At 28.6% G+C, this 17,478-nt stretch overlaps 3 protein-coding genes across 6 annotated transcripts; 2 read left to right on the forward strand and 1 right to left on the reverse strand.

Annotated features, from left to right (window-relative positions):
- The first annotated feature begins 252 nt into the window (after positions 1–252).
- LOC128957446 (endoribonuclease Dicer-like) lies at positions 253–6,379 on the forward strand. Of its 2 annotated transcripts, none has more exons than XM_054303207.1 (6): positions 253–402; positions 1,001–1,089; positions 1,179–1,416; positions 1,471–5,943; positions 6,030–6,102; positions 6,187–6,379. In XM_054303207.1, exons 2-6 carry the CDS (start codon positions 1,036–1,038, stop codon positions 6,332–6,334), a joined length of 4,986 nt encoding a protein of 1,661 aa, XP_054159182.1. In that variant the 5' UTR covers positions 253–402; positions 1,001–1,035; the 3' UTR covers positions 6,335–6,379. The 2 variants fall into 2 exon arrangements, with proteins under 2 accessions (XP_054159182.1, XP_054159183.1); XM_054303208.1 differs by lacking the exon at positions 253–402 and adding an exon at positions 503–769.
- An 810-nt stretch (positions 6,380–7,189) lies between these two features.
- On the reverse strand, positions 7,190–15,240 carry LOC128958793 (uncharacterized). Its single transcript, XM_054304727.1, has 3 exons — positions 15,181–15,240; positions 14,729–14,916; positions 7,190–8,265 (listed from the first exon to the last, which is right to left on the reverse strand). The coding sequence occupies exons 2-3, from the start codon at positions 14,859–14,861 to the stop codon at positions 7,280–7,282; spliced, it is 1,119 nt and encodes a 372-aa protein (XP_054160702.1). The 5' UTR covers positions 14,862–14,916; positions 15,181–15,240; the 3' UTR covers positions 7,190–7,279.
- LOC128958794 (uncharacterized) lies at positions 11,567–13,500 on the forward strand. 3 transcript variants are annotated; one of them, XM_054304728.1, is made up of 2 exons: positions 11,567–11,657; positions 12,363–13,500. In XM_054304728.1, exon 2 carries the CDS (start codon positions 12,433–12,435, stop codon positions 13,345–13,347), a length of 915 nt encoding a protein of 304 aa, XP_054160703.1. In that variant the 5' UTR covers positions 11,567–11,657; positions 12,363–12,432; the 3' UTR covers positions 13,348–13,500. The 3 variants fall into 3 exon arrangements, with proteins under 3 accessions (XP_054160703.1, XP_054160705.1, XP_054160704.1); XM_054304730.1 differs by lacking the exon at positions 11,567–11,657 and adding an exon at positions 12,121–12,152; XM_054304729.1 differs by lacking the exon at positions 11,567–11,657 and adding an exon at positions 12,171–12,260.
- Positions 15,241–17,478: the final 2,238 nt, after the last annotated feature.

Genomic DNA, 17,478 nt, shown 5'->3' on the forward strand with positions numbered 1-17,478 from the left:
TCAAGTATTAATAATAATAATACTTTATTCAAGTTTTGTTTAAAAAAAAAAGTTTTCACAATATTTAGTGTCGAAATTTATGTAATAACACATTGACTATTAATATTAAATGTATTAAACAATATTGTATTAAATTTAATGCAATGATGTAATGCCTAATGCAATCAAATAGTGTTTTATTATTACATTAAAGTATTTGTTGTTTATATTTGATTAATACAAACGTTTATCAAACGATATGACAAACAGTATCTCAAAAAAAGAGTATAACTTTAAAAATACATTAATTTATTACATCATTAGTTAATATTTTGTTTATTTAATTGATTTATTTGTTTATATAATATTTATTTGACATCAAATGTTTAATTAATTGAAATGACAAAAACAAACTAACAATTTGTAAGTAATTTCATATTATTTTTTTTTTTAAAATTGTTTGTATTATTGTTTGTATTAGTTGTCAATTTTATTTATATGTGATTGTGTCTAAAAACCCCTGTAGTCACGGGTGGCTCAGGGATATCAGTAGTTTGTATAGTTATCATATTTACCGATTACGGTAGTTTGGTCACTGACCAGTCATTTAGCAATTATTGATTGAAATAGTTTATGTGCCAAATGTTAGGAGTATTGGTTGGTGTTGTATATGATATATAGGCCTAACCATACCATTCCCTTGAGAGCACCCGTACATTGAAACTGTTGTATAAGTATGAGTCATGTTAGGCAACAAACATATTTGTTTAAGAGATTTATATAACTACTGGTAATAATTATGTAATATATATATACATTATAATTGACTGATTGGTTAGCAATAAATGGGATGTTATTTGAGACAAACAGTTATTAATCAAATGAAATGATATATTATTAGTTTTATTTGATTGAGTTTTCATTTCAGTTTCATTATCATTATTGATATTTAAGTTTAACAATTTAATAATTTAATAAAGTAACAATTTTTTAAAAAATGAATAAAACATTTCTATTATAGTGTCTAAAACTGATTTATGAGAGAGAAGAGAGAGAATGGCCAGCAATGGTAATGAAGAGACGGTAGAGTACATACCCCGTCCCTATCAGGTATTAAATATTAATAATGTTATATTAATAATGTTATATTTATTATTGTTATATATTATAATATATTAATACTAACATTGGTCTGATAGGTACAACTTTATATGGCAGCCAAAGACCGTAATATTATAGCATGTCTGGGAACCGGTACGGGAAAGACGTTTATCGCAATACTGTTGATGCGCGACCCAAAGTTTGCCGCTGCCCTACGCGGACAATACCCTCAAGAGGCTAAACGTACCGTTTTTATAGTACCGACACGAACTTTGGTCACTCAACAGGCGGCTGAAGTTAAACGACATTTTGATGTACGCGTCAAAGGATATACCGGTAAATGTTAGGTCAGAAACAGATTGTGATTGTAATGATAATTATTATTCTCAGGCGATATGGGTGTCGACTTCTATGATGCCCATCGATGGACAACTGAGTTAAAGAATCAGGACGTTATTGTTATGACTGCACAGATATTATTGAATATGTTGAACCATCAATTCATTACTTTTAATAATATAAATCTCATGATTATGGATGAGGTTCATTGGGCGGCCAAGAAAAAGGGCAAAAAAGAGTCGGGCCATCCGTACAAACAGATAATGAAATTGTATAACGAATGTCCTGTTGGTCGCCGCCCGCGAGTACTTGGATTGTCTGCCAGTCTTATTAATAGTTCGATGCGTTTGGATCTGTTTGATGCGGCCGTCAAAGATCTGGAAGAGACATATTGTGCTGAATGTAATACATCAGAAGTTGCCCAATATTGTGGTACAAATCCAGAGGAACGCGTTTGGATTTTTATTAGCACACCGGCCTCTCCCAGTCCAACGGCGCGGAGTGTAGTACAAGCTTTGGAGTTATTTATAGATAATTTGAAGAAATTAAAGAGAACTGATGGAAATTCAATGATAACTCACGCCACAAGAATTAAAAAATGTTTGACAAATGTACGTAATATGTTGGCCGATCCGGTTAACAAAGTGGTGACAAATCCCGAAACCAAACAGGAGTACATTATTACTATGACATGGATGGGTGTTTGGTGTACAGTGTTGGCCATCGATAAATATATATCCGAGTTATCACAATACAGGGAACTCTACAAACAAATAAATCCAAATCATTCGGCACTATTTGATCACGTAATACAATATTTAGGTTTGATTAAGAGTCAGTTTAACAATGAACTGAATCCCATTCAATATCCGATGGCAGCGTATGACACGGCATCACCTAAAATGTACAGACTTTTAGAAATTCTTGAAACATACCGTCCCATAGGTAATGAAAAGAGTCAACTGTGCGGTATTATATTTGTCGCCCAGCGATCAGTAGCCAAAGTATTGGCTGAATGGCTCAATAAAATTAAAGAACTAAAACCAACTGAGTTTGGTTTTCTGAACGTCGATTGGGTAGTCGGACACTCAAACCGACCTGGATTTGAATCGTTGGTCACATCTTATACCGATAAACAACAACAAGATGTAATCGATCGCTTCAGAAATGAGTCACTAAATCTGATTATCGCCACTTCAGTACTCGAAGAAGGACTTGACATACGAAAGTGCAATGTTGTCATAAGATATGATCGTTTAAATACATTTAGAGAGTATCTACAGTCCAAAGGTCGTGCAAGAGCTGAGAATGCCTGCTATTATATGATGACATCTGAAGAAGACAGAGGCAAACTTATAAACCAATTAAATGGTTTCGCAGATATGGAAAAACATATTGAAAATCTGAACAATATTTCCAGAGTTGACGGCGCTATTGTGTCACTAATTAATGATGAAGAGGACGAAGATGATGATGAACAGTACATCGATGAAAGAACCGGTGCTCGCGTAACATCGAGAACAGCCATATCTTTGATATACCGATACTGTGCTCTATTACCGAGTGATTCGTTTACCAAATTGACGCCTATATTCAATATTGAAGGCATCGTTAAGCCATTCAAATGTTCTCTAAAATTGCCGGTTAATAGTCTGCTAAAAGAAACAATTTATGGACAGTCGTGTAAATCGAAAAAAGGTGCCAAAAAGAGTGCCGCTTTTGAAGTATGCAAACAATTGCATCTATTGGGTGAACTAAATGAAAGATTTTTGCCAATCAGTAGAGAACAATTCATTGACAAATATGTCGATAAATTAGGTCTCAATATAAGAGTAATCGATAAAGAGGACAGTGATGTAGCAAAAGTTGGTACTCGAGCTCGAAATCAAATCTATGAAAAACGATTGACACAAGTGTTCACATCACAAGTTTCTTCAAATTATTATTTGCACAGAATCTCTATGAAGTTTCCTGTATTTGGCTGTTTTAGTGGCCAATATAAAGAGTTTGGTCTTATAACTGGTCATCCAATTGTCAACCGATGCTCATTCTCAGTGTTTGCTCCCATCAGAGAGTACCAAACAATAGAGAAGGAGAATAGTTTTGCCGTCAATGTTGACTTCATGCCACTGACTAAGCTATCGTTTAATGAAAGCCAGTTAGAGGTGATTAGAAAATTTCATTTATTCACATTTGAAGAAGTCATCGGTATTGACCCAAATGGACAGTTAGTTTTTAATACTGAGGAATCTCAGTTTAACTTACTGGTCGTTCCGTTGATGACAAACAAGCAAATTGATTGGAAATTTATGGATAAAGTCAATAATTGTGAACCAATTCAACTAAAGACTTTGTCCACTACTGAACGGTTGAATTTTAAATTTGACGCACAATTATATAAAGATTGTGTGTTCTATCCGTGGTATTGGCAACCAGACAATCCTCGACCTGAAAGACCGACATTATATGACTCTCTAAGTGTAACCAATTTAACACCAATGTCTCCGTGGAAAGGAAAGGATGAACAATACAAAACGTTTGAACACTACTATCTCAAAAAATATAATTTGAAAATAAACAATAAAAGTCAACAATTACTTGAGGGGAAAATGGTTAAGAGGTTATCACAACTCAAGTCATTTACTTTAGAAAAGTCAGATCCAAACCGTATACCAGAATATTTTGTACCGGAATTGTTGTACATTCATCTCTTTCCAAGCTCTCTATGGCGACAGGCTTTATGTTTACCGGCCGTACTTTATCGGTTGAATCACATATTTTTAACCGAAGAATTGCGACAAAAGATTCATTTAGAGACAAAGCCACACATCGGTTGCTTGAATTCATCAAAGAATGAGTTATCATTAACTTTGTCTTCAGATATCATTGAATTTCCTCTCATTGGAATAAAACGTCTTCATATCGATGACTTAACGATCGATTGCGAAGGACATCCATTTGACTACGCAATGGACATGAATGAAATGCAGACGTTTGTGATGCCAAAGAGGAAGAAACGACGAGCCAATTACGCTATTTCCACTGTTACACCAACTGTCACAAGACTTGGATCAAACAGTATTGTCACAAATCTATCTGTTGTTAACAACAATAACAACAATTTCATTAATAGATTATTGGATTTTACTGAAGCTGTCATAAAAAAATTTACTGATATTTTAAATAACATCAGAATATCAAATCCACGATTTGATTTAGACAAATATGAATTAGAGATTCTTTCGGCAAAAAGTGAATCACTAAAGGATAGTGAGCTTAAATATGGTGAAACATATCCTTTTATATTTACCGGTGATATTATGCCATACATTGAACGCTCATATGATTGTCGAGTGGGTGAACCCATCATTGGTCCTTCAGCTGATGTTTTGCTTAAAGCTCTGACATTATTGAACGCAAACGACGCTTTTAATTTGGAGCGTTTGGAGACAATGGGCGACTCATTTCTCAAGTTTGCCACAACTGCTTTTCTATACTATGCCTGTCCCGAACTAGACGAGGGACGGTTGTCTTACTTGAGACAGATCCAGATCTGTAACTGTAATCTATATTATTTGGGTAATCGCAAAGGCATTGCAAACTTATTAGTGGCTCATAAATGGTACCCAAAAATTAATTGGTTGCCACCATCCTATCATATCGATGATGAGTGTGATTTGCAATTGTTAACAAAAACCAATGATGGCTATAGATATCAATTGGTTAACGATAAAAGTATTGCCGATTCTGTGGAAGCACTTATTGGCGCTCACTTATTGGTCGGCGGAACTAAATGTGCGCTAATTTTTATGGAATGGTTGGGTCTTAAAATATCCACTAAAAAAGATATCGATTATTTAAACACTAGAAAATTGGATGACTCGAAACAGTTCCAGTGGCTACCGGAGCCCAAGAATCCTATTTGGAATACTAGTGCCACTGAATATGCTATAAACAAATTCATAATGAATGAGTACACTGATTGTAATTTAAATAATTTCGAGAAAATCATTGATTATACGTTCAATAATAAGGCATTTATTATACAAGCGTTTACACATTCGTCAAACATTAGCAATCAGTTTACTGATTGCTACCAACGACTTGAATTTTTAGGCGATTCCGTATTAGACTATCTAATAACTTATCATATTTATAATATTGCCGATAAAAAGTTTAGTCCGGGAGAGCTAACCGATCTGAGATCAGCACTGGTTAACAATATATTTTTTGCCAACATTGCCGTGAAATTTAATTTTCACAAATATCTTAAAGCATTTTCACCGGATCTCTATCATGCTATCAATGTATTTGTCAAAAAGTTTGAAATTAACAAACGAGACGCTATTTATCATTGTTTCCAAGCTTTGAGTGATGAAGAGGTGACCGATTTGGAAGAAGTCGAGATTCCTAAAGCTTTGGGAGATATATTTGAGTCAATAGCCGGTGCCATATATTTGGATAGTGGACTGTCATTGGATGCGGTTTGGAAAGTGTTTTATAAACTACTTAAACCAGAAATAGGTATTTTTTATATAAATATTTATTTTAATTTAATACTGTATAAGCATTTTATTAAGCATTTATTAATAATTATTATTTATATTCAGACTATTTTAGTGAGAATATTCCCAAAATGCCTGTTCGTGAGCTTAGAGAGAAGTGTGAAAATGCAGAGTTCAGGTATTATTATTATTATAACCCAAAATTAAATAATTGTATTAAAATATTGTTGTTTATATATATTATAATGTTTTTTGTTATTAGTAATGGCGAGCAAATAAGTGGCCGCAAAATACGTGTTGTGTTGTCTGCTAATGGCCATCAATATTCGGGAATCGGGAAGAACTCTAAATTGGCCAAAATTGCTGCCTCTAAGAGTGCATTGAAAGCTATTGGTTTAGATAAAAAATAGTTAGATATCTCTTTACCGTAATTGTGATATATTTATAAATGGTTTTTTATGAAAACATTATTTGTTTATTATAATGATATAATTTTTATGTGTCTATTATTAATCAAATCATATCACTAAATAATTTTTCCGGTAATTCTATTACCGTAATTATTCCAAAAATTATTATTTTGTTAATCAAAAATTGTTGTTTTATTTTATCAAATATTATTACCGGTAATACAAATTGGAATTATGTGATAAAATTAATTCACAATTAATGCAATATTAATATCAATTTATCATAAACGTTGACTTATTGTTTTTTATTTAATTTTTTATTGTAAAATAATCGTATAGTGTTTGACGATACGTTTAATGATAATTATTAATAACTGAGTAAATTTTAAATTTATCTAGACAATATTGAGTCTATATTATAGAAAATTACATTTACGGTAACTGTTATTTTAACAAAAATACATTATAAACTGTTTATTCCACTACAATGAATCTACCATGATATTTTTTGTTATTTAACTATATATTTAATACAGTATATATATATAAATACTGTACCAATTTATTGTATTCAAAAATAATTTTGTATTTTTAAATTGGTTTTTATTAATAAATTATTAATCGATTTCATACATAAATTATTTTTTCTTTTATTAAATAAATATATAGTATATAAATTTATTTACATACAAATATAATGTACGGTAATTACAATATTATCTATAAATGTTTCAAAAATATAAATTTTAAATGTGTTTTATATTAATAGTATAGTAATATAAATATCAGATTGTAATTAGTATTTTAAGTATCATTATTTCTATTATCAAAATTAACTAAATGTTTTAAGACCTTTACATTGTATAACAGTTTACAAGTTTTGAAATACATTTAACATTTTTTTATACAGTATATTAATAGTACATATATTTGAGAACAATCGGGTCACTCCTCAAAATAGGCCGAATCCCGAATGTCGAACCTATTATCGTCTACTTTATAGGTAATGGCGTCCAATATATTGTTTAATAGTCCCATTTGTTTGGCCTCTTCTAGCAATTCGTGCATTGATTTAAACCGCTGTTTGTCTGCATCGGTGACCGGTAATGATAGTGCTGTTTCTACTTCCAGTTCTTCACTGCTATAGTACAGACTATCGGTGTCATCCCATTCGAGACTTAAGTCTTGGATAGGCGTTGATGGCAATAGACTGTCACTGGCAGACAATGATATATTACTTCTACTACTGGTTCCCATTATTGATTGATCGCAATAGTCGTCATTCAATGGACAAACAGAAGAAAGAGAAGAATTACTATTGTTGTCATCGATCTCTTCTGTCAAATCAGTATTGGTTAGCGTAAAGAAGTCCGGATTAAAGTTGACACACTTTGTCACTGAAAAGTCATGAATTTCTGAATCAATTTCGACGATCGACTTCTTGATATCGTCTATCTGTGTCAACACCTCATCGATTTTAGCTACTGTTCCGTTTGGCACCCGATGTTTCCTAATATAATTTGTATTGTCTTTCAATGGCAATTCGGGTCCACATTTGTCGGAACCAAAAAAGTAATTATAATTATTACTATTATTAAGATGCGAGTCATATGGTAACCAAAAAGCACTTTTTGGTGTATGTGTTGGACTAAAATTGAGATCTAAATCTGGTATATCACTGATGTCGAGTATGCGACCATTGGATCTTAGTTTAGATTCATTAAACTCGATCATCTGGTCATCGCTGGAGCCACTCGTGTCGACGGTATTAATAAAAAATACCGGTTTATCCATTTTGTCGTTTACATCGTAGCCCAACAATTGCCACACTTTTTCCGACAATCTTCTAAGTTTTGGCTTAAAATCGCCTAATTTGTACATTATATAAACTGATGCACCAAATAGTAACAGTGCCGGTGTATATCTGTTAACTGTAATGAGAGCACAGATAGATCAATGAAAATTTGTTTTTATATAAAAATACTAAAATTATTTTTATATCATATATCTGTATTAAAACTGTATGTCATTTACATTATATTAATCTGATATTTATACTGATTTGATAAAATACAATATCATAAATAATAGCTGCTATAGTTTCTATAGCTATAAACCAAATAGTGGTGAATAAAAGTTTTATATATAGCATACGATAGTATATTTTCAATTTATATTTACTTTAATAGAGTTTTATTTACATTAAAAAACAGATATATTCTGATTGTATTAGTCTTATTAATAATAACTAATAATAATATATATTCAGTATTTTCTAGTAATAAATGCAATAAAAATATATTTGAAATACTATTTAATTTTTTCTTATTAAGGAAAATATTAATCATTAATGTAAATACAGTATAACAACAATTTTCTCAACAATTATTACTTAATAATTTCCGTTGTTATGCTATATTGTAACTTTAAATATTAATATATATAACTTATATAAAGTTTTATCTATAAAATATTTCCAATGATTAGATTTTAATAGAAAACAAAAATTCTGTGTTTATTTTTATATATTATAGTTTAAAATATTTGTATATATTTTATGATTAAAATAATTTTTAAAAATAATTTTTTAAAAATTAGGTCATTTGATATGTTTATAATATTTTTGTTTCTGATAATAAACATTTATGTTAATGATTATAAAAACTATACATTGTATGTGTATTCAATATATACCTCACAGTATATATAATATAGAGTACCATATATTTCGAAATGAAAATAAGATAAGTAAATAAAAATTAACCTAAAAATCAATGATTTAAAAACTCAAAATCTCTGGTTTATAGTCAAATCTAAAAAAACTAAGAGAGAGAGAGAGAGAGAGAGAGAGAGAGAGAGAGAGAGAGAGAGAGAGAGAGAGAGAGAGAGAGAGAGAGAGGAGACAATAGACTTAACTGATAATAAACTTGTCATTGAAATGATAATCATTAAACATGTGTTTGGTATGTGATTGCATACAAACATTTGATATTAGGTATACAAATACTACTAAATTAAGCCCAAAAATATTTGGAAAGTTATCAACTATTCAAATGACATTTTGCCTATTCATACTAAATATTATATAGTATATACAGTAACTCTTTAATATTTTTAATATTGTTTGTCAATGGAAAATGTTAGTGTCTACGTGAATATGGGTCTATACATCAACATCCCAGTGCACACACACACACACACACATCACTGATCACTTTTCATGGGCAACTCCTAGGCCTTCATCACTGGAGATGAAAACGCAAGCGCACTATAATATGAAGAAACGTTATGTCTTATTATTAGAAGAGATGTATAGTACTGTATACTCAGTAATACTCTATTTGAAGTAGTGATGAAAGTCTACAAAAAAAACTTTATCACGAGTTGTAATCTCTCTTTCTCTGAATTGACATTGAAATTGAAATTATTATTTTATCGCAAACATTGTATATATTTTTTGCTTTGTTATTTGATCCGACTTTGTTGACTCAGACCACAAAAACTATGGAAATGTTATTTGGAAGACAACTGTCTGAAGCTATTTATCTCGACTACAATCATATGGACCGTATCGAAGATCACCTATATTTAGGTGACGTCAAAGCGGCCACTAGTAGTCAAACACTACACGCAAATGGTATTAAATATGTGTTGTCAGTATTGGGCACAAAGTTGACCGAACAACAGGACCCGTCGGCTACTTATTTGCAAATATCAGTTGAGGACAACACCAAAGAAGATCTGTTGTCACACTTTTCTATGGCTTTTGATTTTATACGCAATGCTCAAGAATCGGCGGTCGGTGTACTGGTTCACTGTCAGGCCGGCTTCTCCCGATCGGCAACAGTGGTCACCGCGTATCTCATGTATAAATATCGCATGCCTTACGAGGAAGCATTTCAATTGGTCCGCAGAAAACGTATTGTTGGACCAAACGAAGGATTTGTGGATCAGTTGAAGTGGTTTGAAAGTCTTGGATATACAATACGTGCCGACAACAAGAAGTTGAGACAATGGGTACTAAACAATAATTTAAAGACTAGACATTGGATCCTTTATAAGGATGAACTCAACTTTGATAGATACTTTCAAGTGCTGGAAATGGTTGAGCGCAACACTGACCACTTAGACAAAGGCTCGCACTATAAGTGCGCCAATTGTGGCCAATCATTGTTCAATGAAATCAATATAATAAAGAGATCACCGCTTGATATGAACGAAATCGACGAAGAAGATGATGACGGTGTCAACAGAGTCTATATTGAGCCCCAAAAGTGGATGAAAAACAATGATTTCAATGTTTATAGTATTCAATGTCCAAAGTGTCGACACTGTCTTAACCCGAAACATCCGAAAGTTGTCAAAATGGGTTGTCGTGTGGCCGACGGCTCTAACTATAGGATATGCTTTCGTTTAAATACTTATGTCATTAGAAGAGCTATAAATTAACTTAAATTATTTATTTATAATTTCACATTATATATATTTTTTTGTATATCTCTAATTTATTATCATTATATTGTAATTAATTTAAAATCATTATTATTAGTAAATTATTATTATGTGTGATTTGGTTTGAAATTAATGGTTTGTTATTTATATGTTTATACAGTATATAAATTTACAAGTAATTTATCAACAAAAAAATGATTACCTTAATTGTTATTTTCTTTAAAATGTATTATAATATCATAGAAATATTATATGTTATGTTATGTTATGAAATGTAAAATAAAAATTTTAATAAATTAAATAAATTATTTCTATATCCGTATTATTTAAAAATTAGATTGGATTAAATTTTAAATTAGATAAAACAATTATAGTATTAATATAATTTGTATAGTAAATTATAAGTTAGTATAGATAAATGTATGTTTTTAAAAAAGGCGCTAGTATATATATTAAAATAATATCACTTTATTTTGTTGTCATAGATATGTTTTGAGTATTTTTTTTAAACAGTTTTTTTATTACAACACTATTTTTTTAATACTAATGTATATTAATAGTAAAAACTATACTTAAAGTAACTTAAGACTGATTTTTAGTAAACTGTAAATATATTTATTAGAGTTTGAATTTCAAAAAAGACTTGAAATTTTCAATAACTTTCCTAATATTTGATTAATACAGTAATTTGACGATTATAATGAAAAATTGATAAGTAATTAATTAGTAAAACAATACTATAAAATTTAATAATAATAATTGTTGTACAGTATTATTATTAGTAGTATTGATTGTCAACAATTATTGCAACATTTAAAGTTTACTTTCAATTTAGTTATATTACAACAAATTTGACAAAATTTTATATTCAGTAAGTTTTAATTGTAATGCATTTTATTATTGATTGATTTATTTTTTATAAATTGCATTTATATGTCATAAAATTGATATATAGTATGATATGATGAAAACAATGACAATTTATTAAATTGTTTCACATATTATTGAATGGCAAACACATTGTTATCCCGTTATCCCTGTAATATGTATTGAAATTTGTGAGACTAACTACAGTATTGTACAAATTTCATATCATATTATTGTATAAATTTTCAATAGATATCGTATATTAGTTTATATAATAATTTTAATTACATTAGAAATTTAAACAATTAGAAATTAACAACATTTTGATTTTAACATTACATATAAAATAAAATGTAAATTGAAATCAATAAATAATTCATAAATTACTATTAATAGTACAGTTTATTTTGTATATCTATAAATTATAGCCTTTAATACTGTATTATTAATATTATAAAAATCTCAACTATTATTACAAATAACAGATATTTAACTACCGGTAATAGTTTATAGTAGAGAAAGTGTATAAATTGTTTTTTTAAATTTCAAATGTTTTATAATTTATCACTTTGTTATCGTATAATAAAGTGTTTTAATTTAGATTACGGTTACTATAATTTAAGTACAGTTTATGGCCATAGATCTGATAACTTATGACTTTAATTGAGTATATTATACAACAATTTGTTTGTTTTTTACATTTTATTAGACAATTGATTGAAACGAAATCAGAGTCGACGACAACAGAAGAAGTTGTTAAATCAAACAAATTGAAGAAAATGTTTGACAGCTATCAAGATATGAACCAAATTGAAGATCATCTGTGGTTAGGCAATATGTGTGCCGCGTTTGATCCAAAACAGTTGTTGGCCAACAATGTCCGTAGCGTATTGTCTGTGTTTGATGACCACTGGAAAGAGGATAACCGGTCGTCGGAGATAACGTACAAACAGATTTGGGTGGACGATGTGCCCCGTGAAGAGATGTTGACTCATATGACGACAGACGCCTTTGAATTCATAAGACAGGCCCAGGAGTCTGGACAGGGAATACTAGTTCACTGTCATATGGGTTACTCGCGATCAGCAACAGTGGTCATCGGATATCTGATGCAAAAATACAAAAAGCCATTCAATGAGACAATACGAATGGTTCAGAAGCAGCGGGAAATTGGTCCAAATGAGGGCTTCATTTTGCAGCTCCGGATGTTTGAGACAATGAATTATCGTTTGGATGGAAATCACCGACCATTTAGACATGTCTTGTTAGAAATGGTTTTGGATTCAGAGATATTCTACAGGAAATGGAAAAACCAATTGAATGAGTATTATAGACGCCTGGATATGATAGAAAACAGTGTCGATGGGGGCGTACAGTTAGGCCCCAACTATCTCTGCGCCAAATGTGGTCACAAATTGTTTAATGATATTCATATTGTGAAGAAAACTGGGATAGAGTCGGATGATTACGATTGCGATTTTCTTTACATTGAACCGCAAAAATGGATGAAAGAGTTGTCTGAATTGGAGGTCAATACTGTGGACACCAAACCAGTCAAATGTCCCGATTGTGATGAAAAATTAGTCGAATATAACAGTCGTTTCAATAACTACATGTGCCCGTGTCCGCAACACCAGGGACTCAATTGTTTGAGATTTATTATTAACAAATCTAATGTCAAAATTGAGAACTAAGTTTAGTTGAAGGGTTTCATGAGTTGTGATAATTATTTGATTTATAGGAAAACTAAAATATATGCAAAGTTTACTATTTTTTTGTAATTATTTAAATTAATTGATAATTTTGTAATGAGATAAATACTTAATGAAAAGTAAATTAAATGAAAACAACGAAATCATTGTTTATTGCAATTATTTTTTATTTAAAGATAATTGTTGCTATAAGTACAGCAATACAATATCTTTGATAAAAAAACTTTTATTATTTGTTTATTAACTTTTTAAATATAATAATCAATAAACAAACAAAAGATTAACATATAATATATAAATTACTGTAATTTAATACTCTTATGGCAATCATAATAAGATAATTTCCATAATTTTTTATTGTCTATTGGATTAACTTCAGTATATCATATATACCGTAATTACCGGAAATTGAAATAGTTATGAATAATATGATAATAAATATAACCCAAATTATAAATTTATTATAAAGTAATAATATTTTTTAAATTAATATATTTCAATAATTAATTAAATCGATAAATTTGTAAAAAAACAAAAATATAAATTTATATAATCTATAAACAAGACTATAACATGATTGACATTAAAATTCATTGGCAAACTATTATTATATCTAAAAATAGTAACTCATTTGAAATAATATGAGTCAATTCATCACAAGTTAAATGTATTATTGTTTTACTTTCATTTATATTTTATTTTTGTTGTTAATTATGATAAACAAATTTTATGCTTCAAATATTATAATAAGCCATAAATTATATATTTTATGAGTTAATTTATTAATTATTTTATTGAACTTTTTTCTTTGTTTAATTAATCTATTAATAGATTAATTATTAAATTAATAAAAAAAACTTTGATTTTCAATATATAAAATAATAATAATTTATTACATAATTACTTACTTTTGGCGAATCTTTCGGAAAATTTGCGATAAATATATTTAATTAAATTCAATAAAGATCTAAAAATATCACAATTTATAGCGAGAAAAGCATTTAAAATATCTACAGAAATCACAATTAATAGCAAATCAATCGCATTAAGTGAATAATGCATTGAATTATTTTAACAGAAAAATGACTTATTATTAAACATTAATTAATAAATGTATTAAAATATTTTCTGTTGTAATGTTAGAAAATATAATAATAATAATAATTTTATTATTCTTATTAAAACTGTACTATTTTTTTAGTACATTTTTTTCTGTCAAATATCTATCATTTTTTTGTTTAATTCAAACTCAAAAAATTTCAATATCAAAGTACAAGATTATGATAAACTTCAGCAAATATTGATGTAAATGAAATACAGTATATTGAATGAAATGTTTGGGTATATCTAAAACAGGACTTACCGTAACATTGTTGCCGAAGCACATCATCGAGCCGTAGGCCACAAGCGGGACAATGGATAGCGGCCGCAGCTATAATAGTCGGTCCCAAAGGTGTGTATTCAAATGTTGACAAACAGATCACTTGGTTGGCCATTCAGATTGAAGTTGTGTTCAGGGATTACGCAATTTCAGTGCCAAATAGATATAAACTAAACGATAATATTTGATATTAATTTAGGATATCACACAAATAAATTTATTTATTTAAAAAAAATTGATAATTTTTTGAGAAAAAAAAATTATATAAATATTATTTTCAAAATATAATATTATTTATTATTATTGCAACATATATTTTATGATATGGCGCTATTAATTTAAGATCAAAAATTGCTGCCAATTTATTAATTAACGGTATATATCATATATACTGTATATACTATTATATGACAGATATGTGAATTAGGACTTACCAATTAATGAGGACAGACACCACTTTTAATAGTCAATTGATTGGACAAACATTTTATTATACATCAATCCGTTATCTAATCATTTCAGTCTCTATAGTAAAGCCGCAATTCAATTGAATAATGCTTTATATACTATAAATACTTAAATATTATACATTTATTATTATTATTATTATTATTATTATTATTATTATTAAACTTGGAGATTGTTATATGAGATTATTGTTGTCATAATTAAAAAAAAATCTACACACATAATTATAACAATATTTCAATGTTATTACAATAGTTATTATTATAATCACAATGCATACACATGAGAGCATATAATCTACAATAAACTGTATATACCAGTGATATATAATGACGTTAATTAAATCATATACATGAATATATTGATATATAAAAGTACAGTCAGATAAAGGTGTAGACTTGAAACAGGTATGGATTGGTTTTAATCATTTATATAATGTTACATATTGTTTGATTAATCAGAAAAAACTAATTTTTTTATACACAGCCTCACTGTCTCTGTATTACAAATATGATATAAGCCTTCAAATACCTGTTCAAAAAAGAGATTCAATAAATTTTTCAATTGATTTTTGTTTCACTCAATTTTAAATGAAAATTTTTATAAAACTTTACATTTACTGTCATTACATACATGACTTAAATCACGAACACATTTATTTATATATTTAAAAATAATATTTTTAAAATAACATCAGTACAACACTATTGAATAAATGTAAATGTAAATTCATATATTTTTTTTGTAAAAAATTACATAATATTATTTTAGTTTAACTTAAAAATACGAAACAATTATTTTGCAGTATTTTTTGCTGCAAATTTCTGGCTAATCACATCAAAATGTAAATAAATAAACATAAGATTTATGTTTTCAAAAAATACTGAAATTTTAACCACATTTTTCCACACATTTAAGTGAGAACTAATGAATGAGTTAAATAAATAAAAACAATTTAAAAAAGAAAATGTGTGTTTAATAACTTTATTTTTAGCCAAACAATCACTTTAGTAGAGAAATAATACAATAGAGTATTAAAAAAGTCCTTTTAATAATAAGTCAGTCTCTGTTTAATATTAAATATATACAGAGGTTGTAATACATACATAGGTTAGCTATTGAGTGAAACAACAAAAATAATTGTTTGAAGACTCAAACTCTGATTATTATCGCACAGACATCACTGTTTAGACAGGGTTTTCATAATATCACTCACATATGTTGGCTATAGAGCTGTTTGTAAACTGTGAATGGGATGATGGGATGGGATATCTATTAATAGATACCATCCCTAATATCATCTCTCTCTCTCTCTCTCTCTCTCTCTCTCTCTCTCTCTCTCTCCTCATTTCATTCATCCGCGTCATAAGATTTTATAAGTATAGCAGAGATTTAAAATCAAACCCTTAAAGTAAAAGAGTTGTATTGTTTTTATTTAATTTATTTATAATAAATAAGATAAAAAAGATTTGGTGCTTAAAATTTGCTTAAATGTCAAAAACAAAAGATCTTTTCCTTAAAGAACCGATGAATAAAAATAAATTATTATAAATATATGCTTATAAATGCGTTTTTAATTTGATTAATGTTTTAATATAATGCTTAGATTGTAATATTCAATATATATTATAATTATTAATATTTACATAACAGGAAATCTATAATTTATATTATTTCATATAATACAAACTGCATTATACAGTACCAAAAAACAGTATAAATACTATCAAAATAAATAATAATTACTTGATTTATTGAAAAAAAAACTTTTATTTTTGTTTAATATACAAAAATTAATAGTGTAAATATATGTAATATTTTGTAAATATATGAAAATATAAATTAAGAAATCAGTATTTTAATTTTGCTCTTTATGTATATGAAATTTATTTTTAAATTTAATACAATATAACAATTGTGTTATTAGATATTTGTTTGTTGAATTAAATGATAACATGGATTATAATTAAATTGATGAAATTAATATATTAATTTGATGGTAAAATCGGTATATACAAGGGTTCACTGGAACTGATAGTGGAAAAGGAGTTTCCTTCCAATTCAATATATTCGGCATCATATTTGTATTTATGACTCTTTTTTGTCGACCTATTCATCCGATTGCCATAGCTTTTGCTAAACGTAGGACTGGATGCACAGTCGTCATAGATAATGCTTATACTATTGCTCCTGACATCGGTATATACCGACGCCGACTGTTTGTGTCGACGCGACTTATTTCGATATCTAAGCAGCTCTTTGCG

This window comes from Oppia nitens, unplaced genomic scaffold (genome assembly GCF_028296485.1).
Source record: "Oppia nitens isolate AA-2021 unplaced genomic scaffold, nextdenovo-longstitch-racon4-pilon3 scaffold3_pilon_pilon_pilon, whole genome shotgun sequence".
Lineage (NCBI taxonomy): Eukaryota > Metazoa > Arthropoda > Arachnida > Sarcoptiformes > Oppiidae > Oppia > Oppia nitens.

What these genes read in the sequence shown, in the direction of transcription:
- LOC128958793 (XM_054304727.1), bottom strand. Translation starts at nt 14,861, where the DNA reads ATGGCCAACCAAGTGATCTGTTTGTCAACATTTGAATACACACCTTTG. An exon ending in GCTTCGGCAACAATGTTACG is followed by an intron (nt 8,266 to 14,728) that starts GTAAGTCCTGTT and finishes CTCTCATTACAG; the next exon opens with TTAACAGATATACACCGGCA.
- LOC128957446 (XM_054303207.1), top strand. Translation starts at nt 1,036, where the DNA reads ATGGCCAGCAATGGTAATGAAGAGACGGTAGAGTACATACCCCGTCCC. An exon ending in ACATACCCCGTCCCTATCAG is followed by an intron (nt 1,090 to 1,178) that starts GTATTAAATATT and finishes TTGGTCTGATAG; the next exon opens with GTACAACTTTATATGGCAGC. An exon ending in ACTACTTAAACCAGAAATAG is followed by an intron (nt 5,944 to 6,029) that starts GTATTTTTTATA and finishes ATTTATATTCAG; the next exon opens with ACTATTTTAGTGAGAATATT.
- LOC128958794 (XM_054304728.1), top strand. Translation starts at nt 12,433, where the DNA reads ATGTTTGACAGCTATCAAGATATGAACCAAATTGAAGATCATCTGTGG.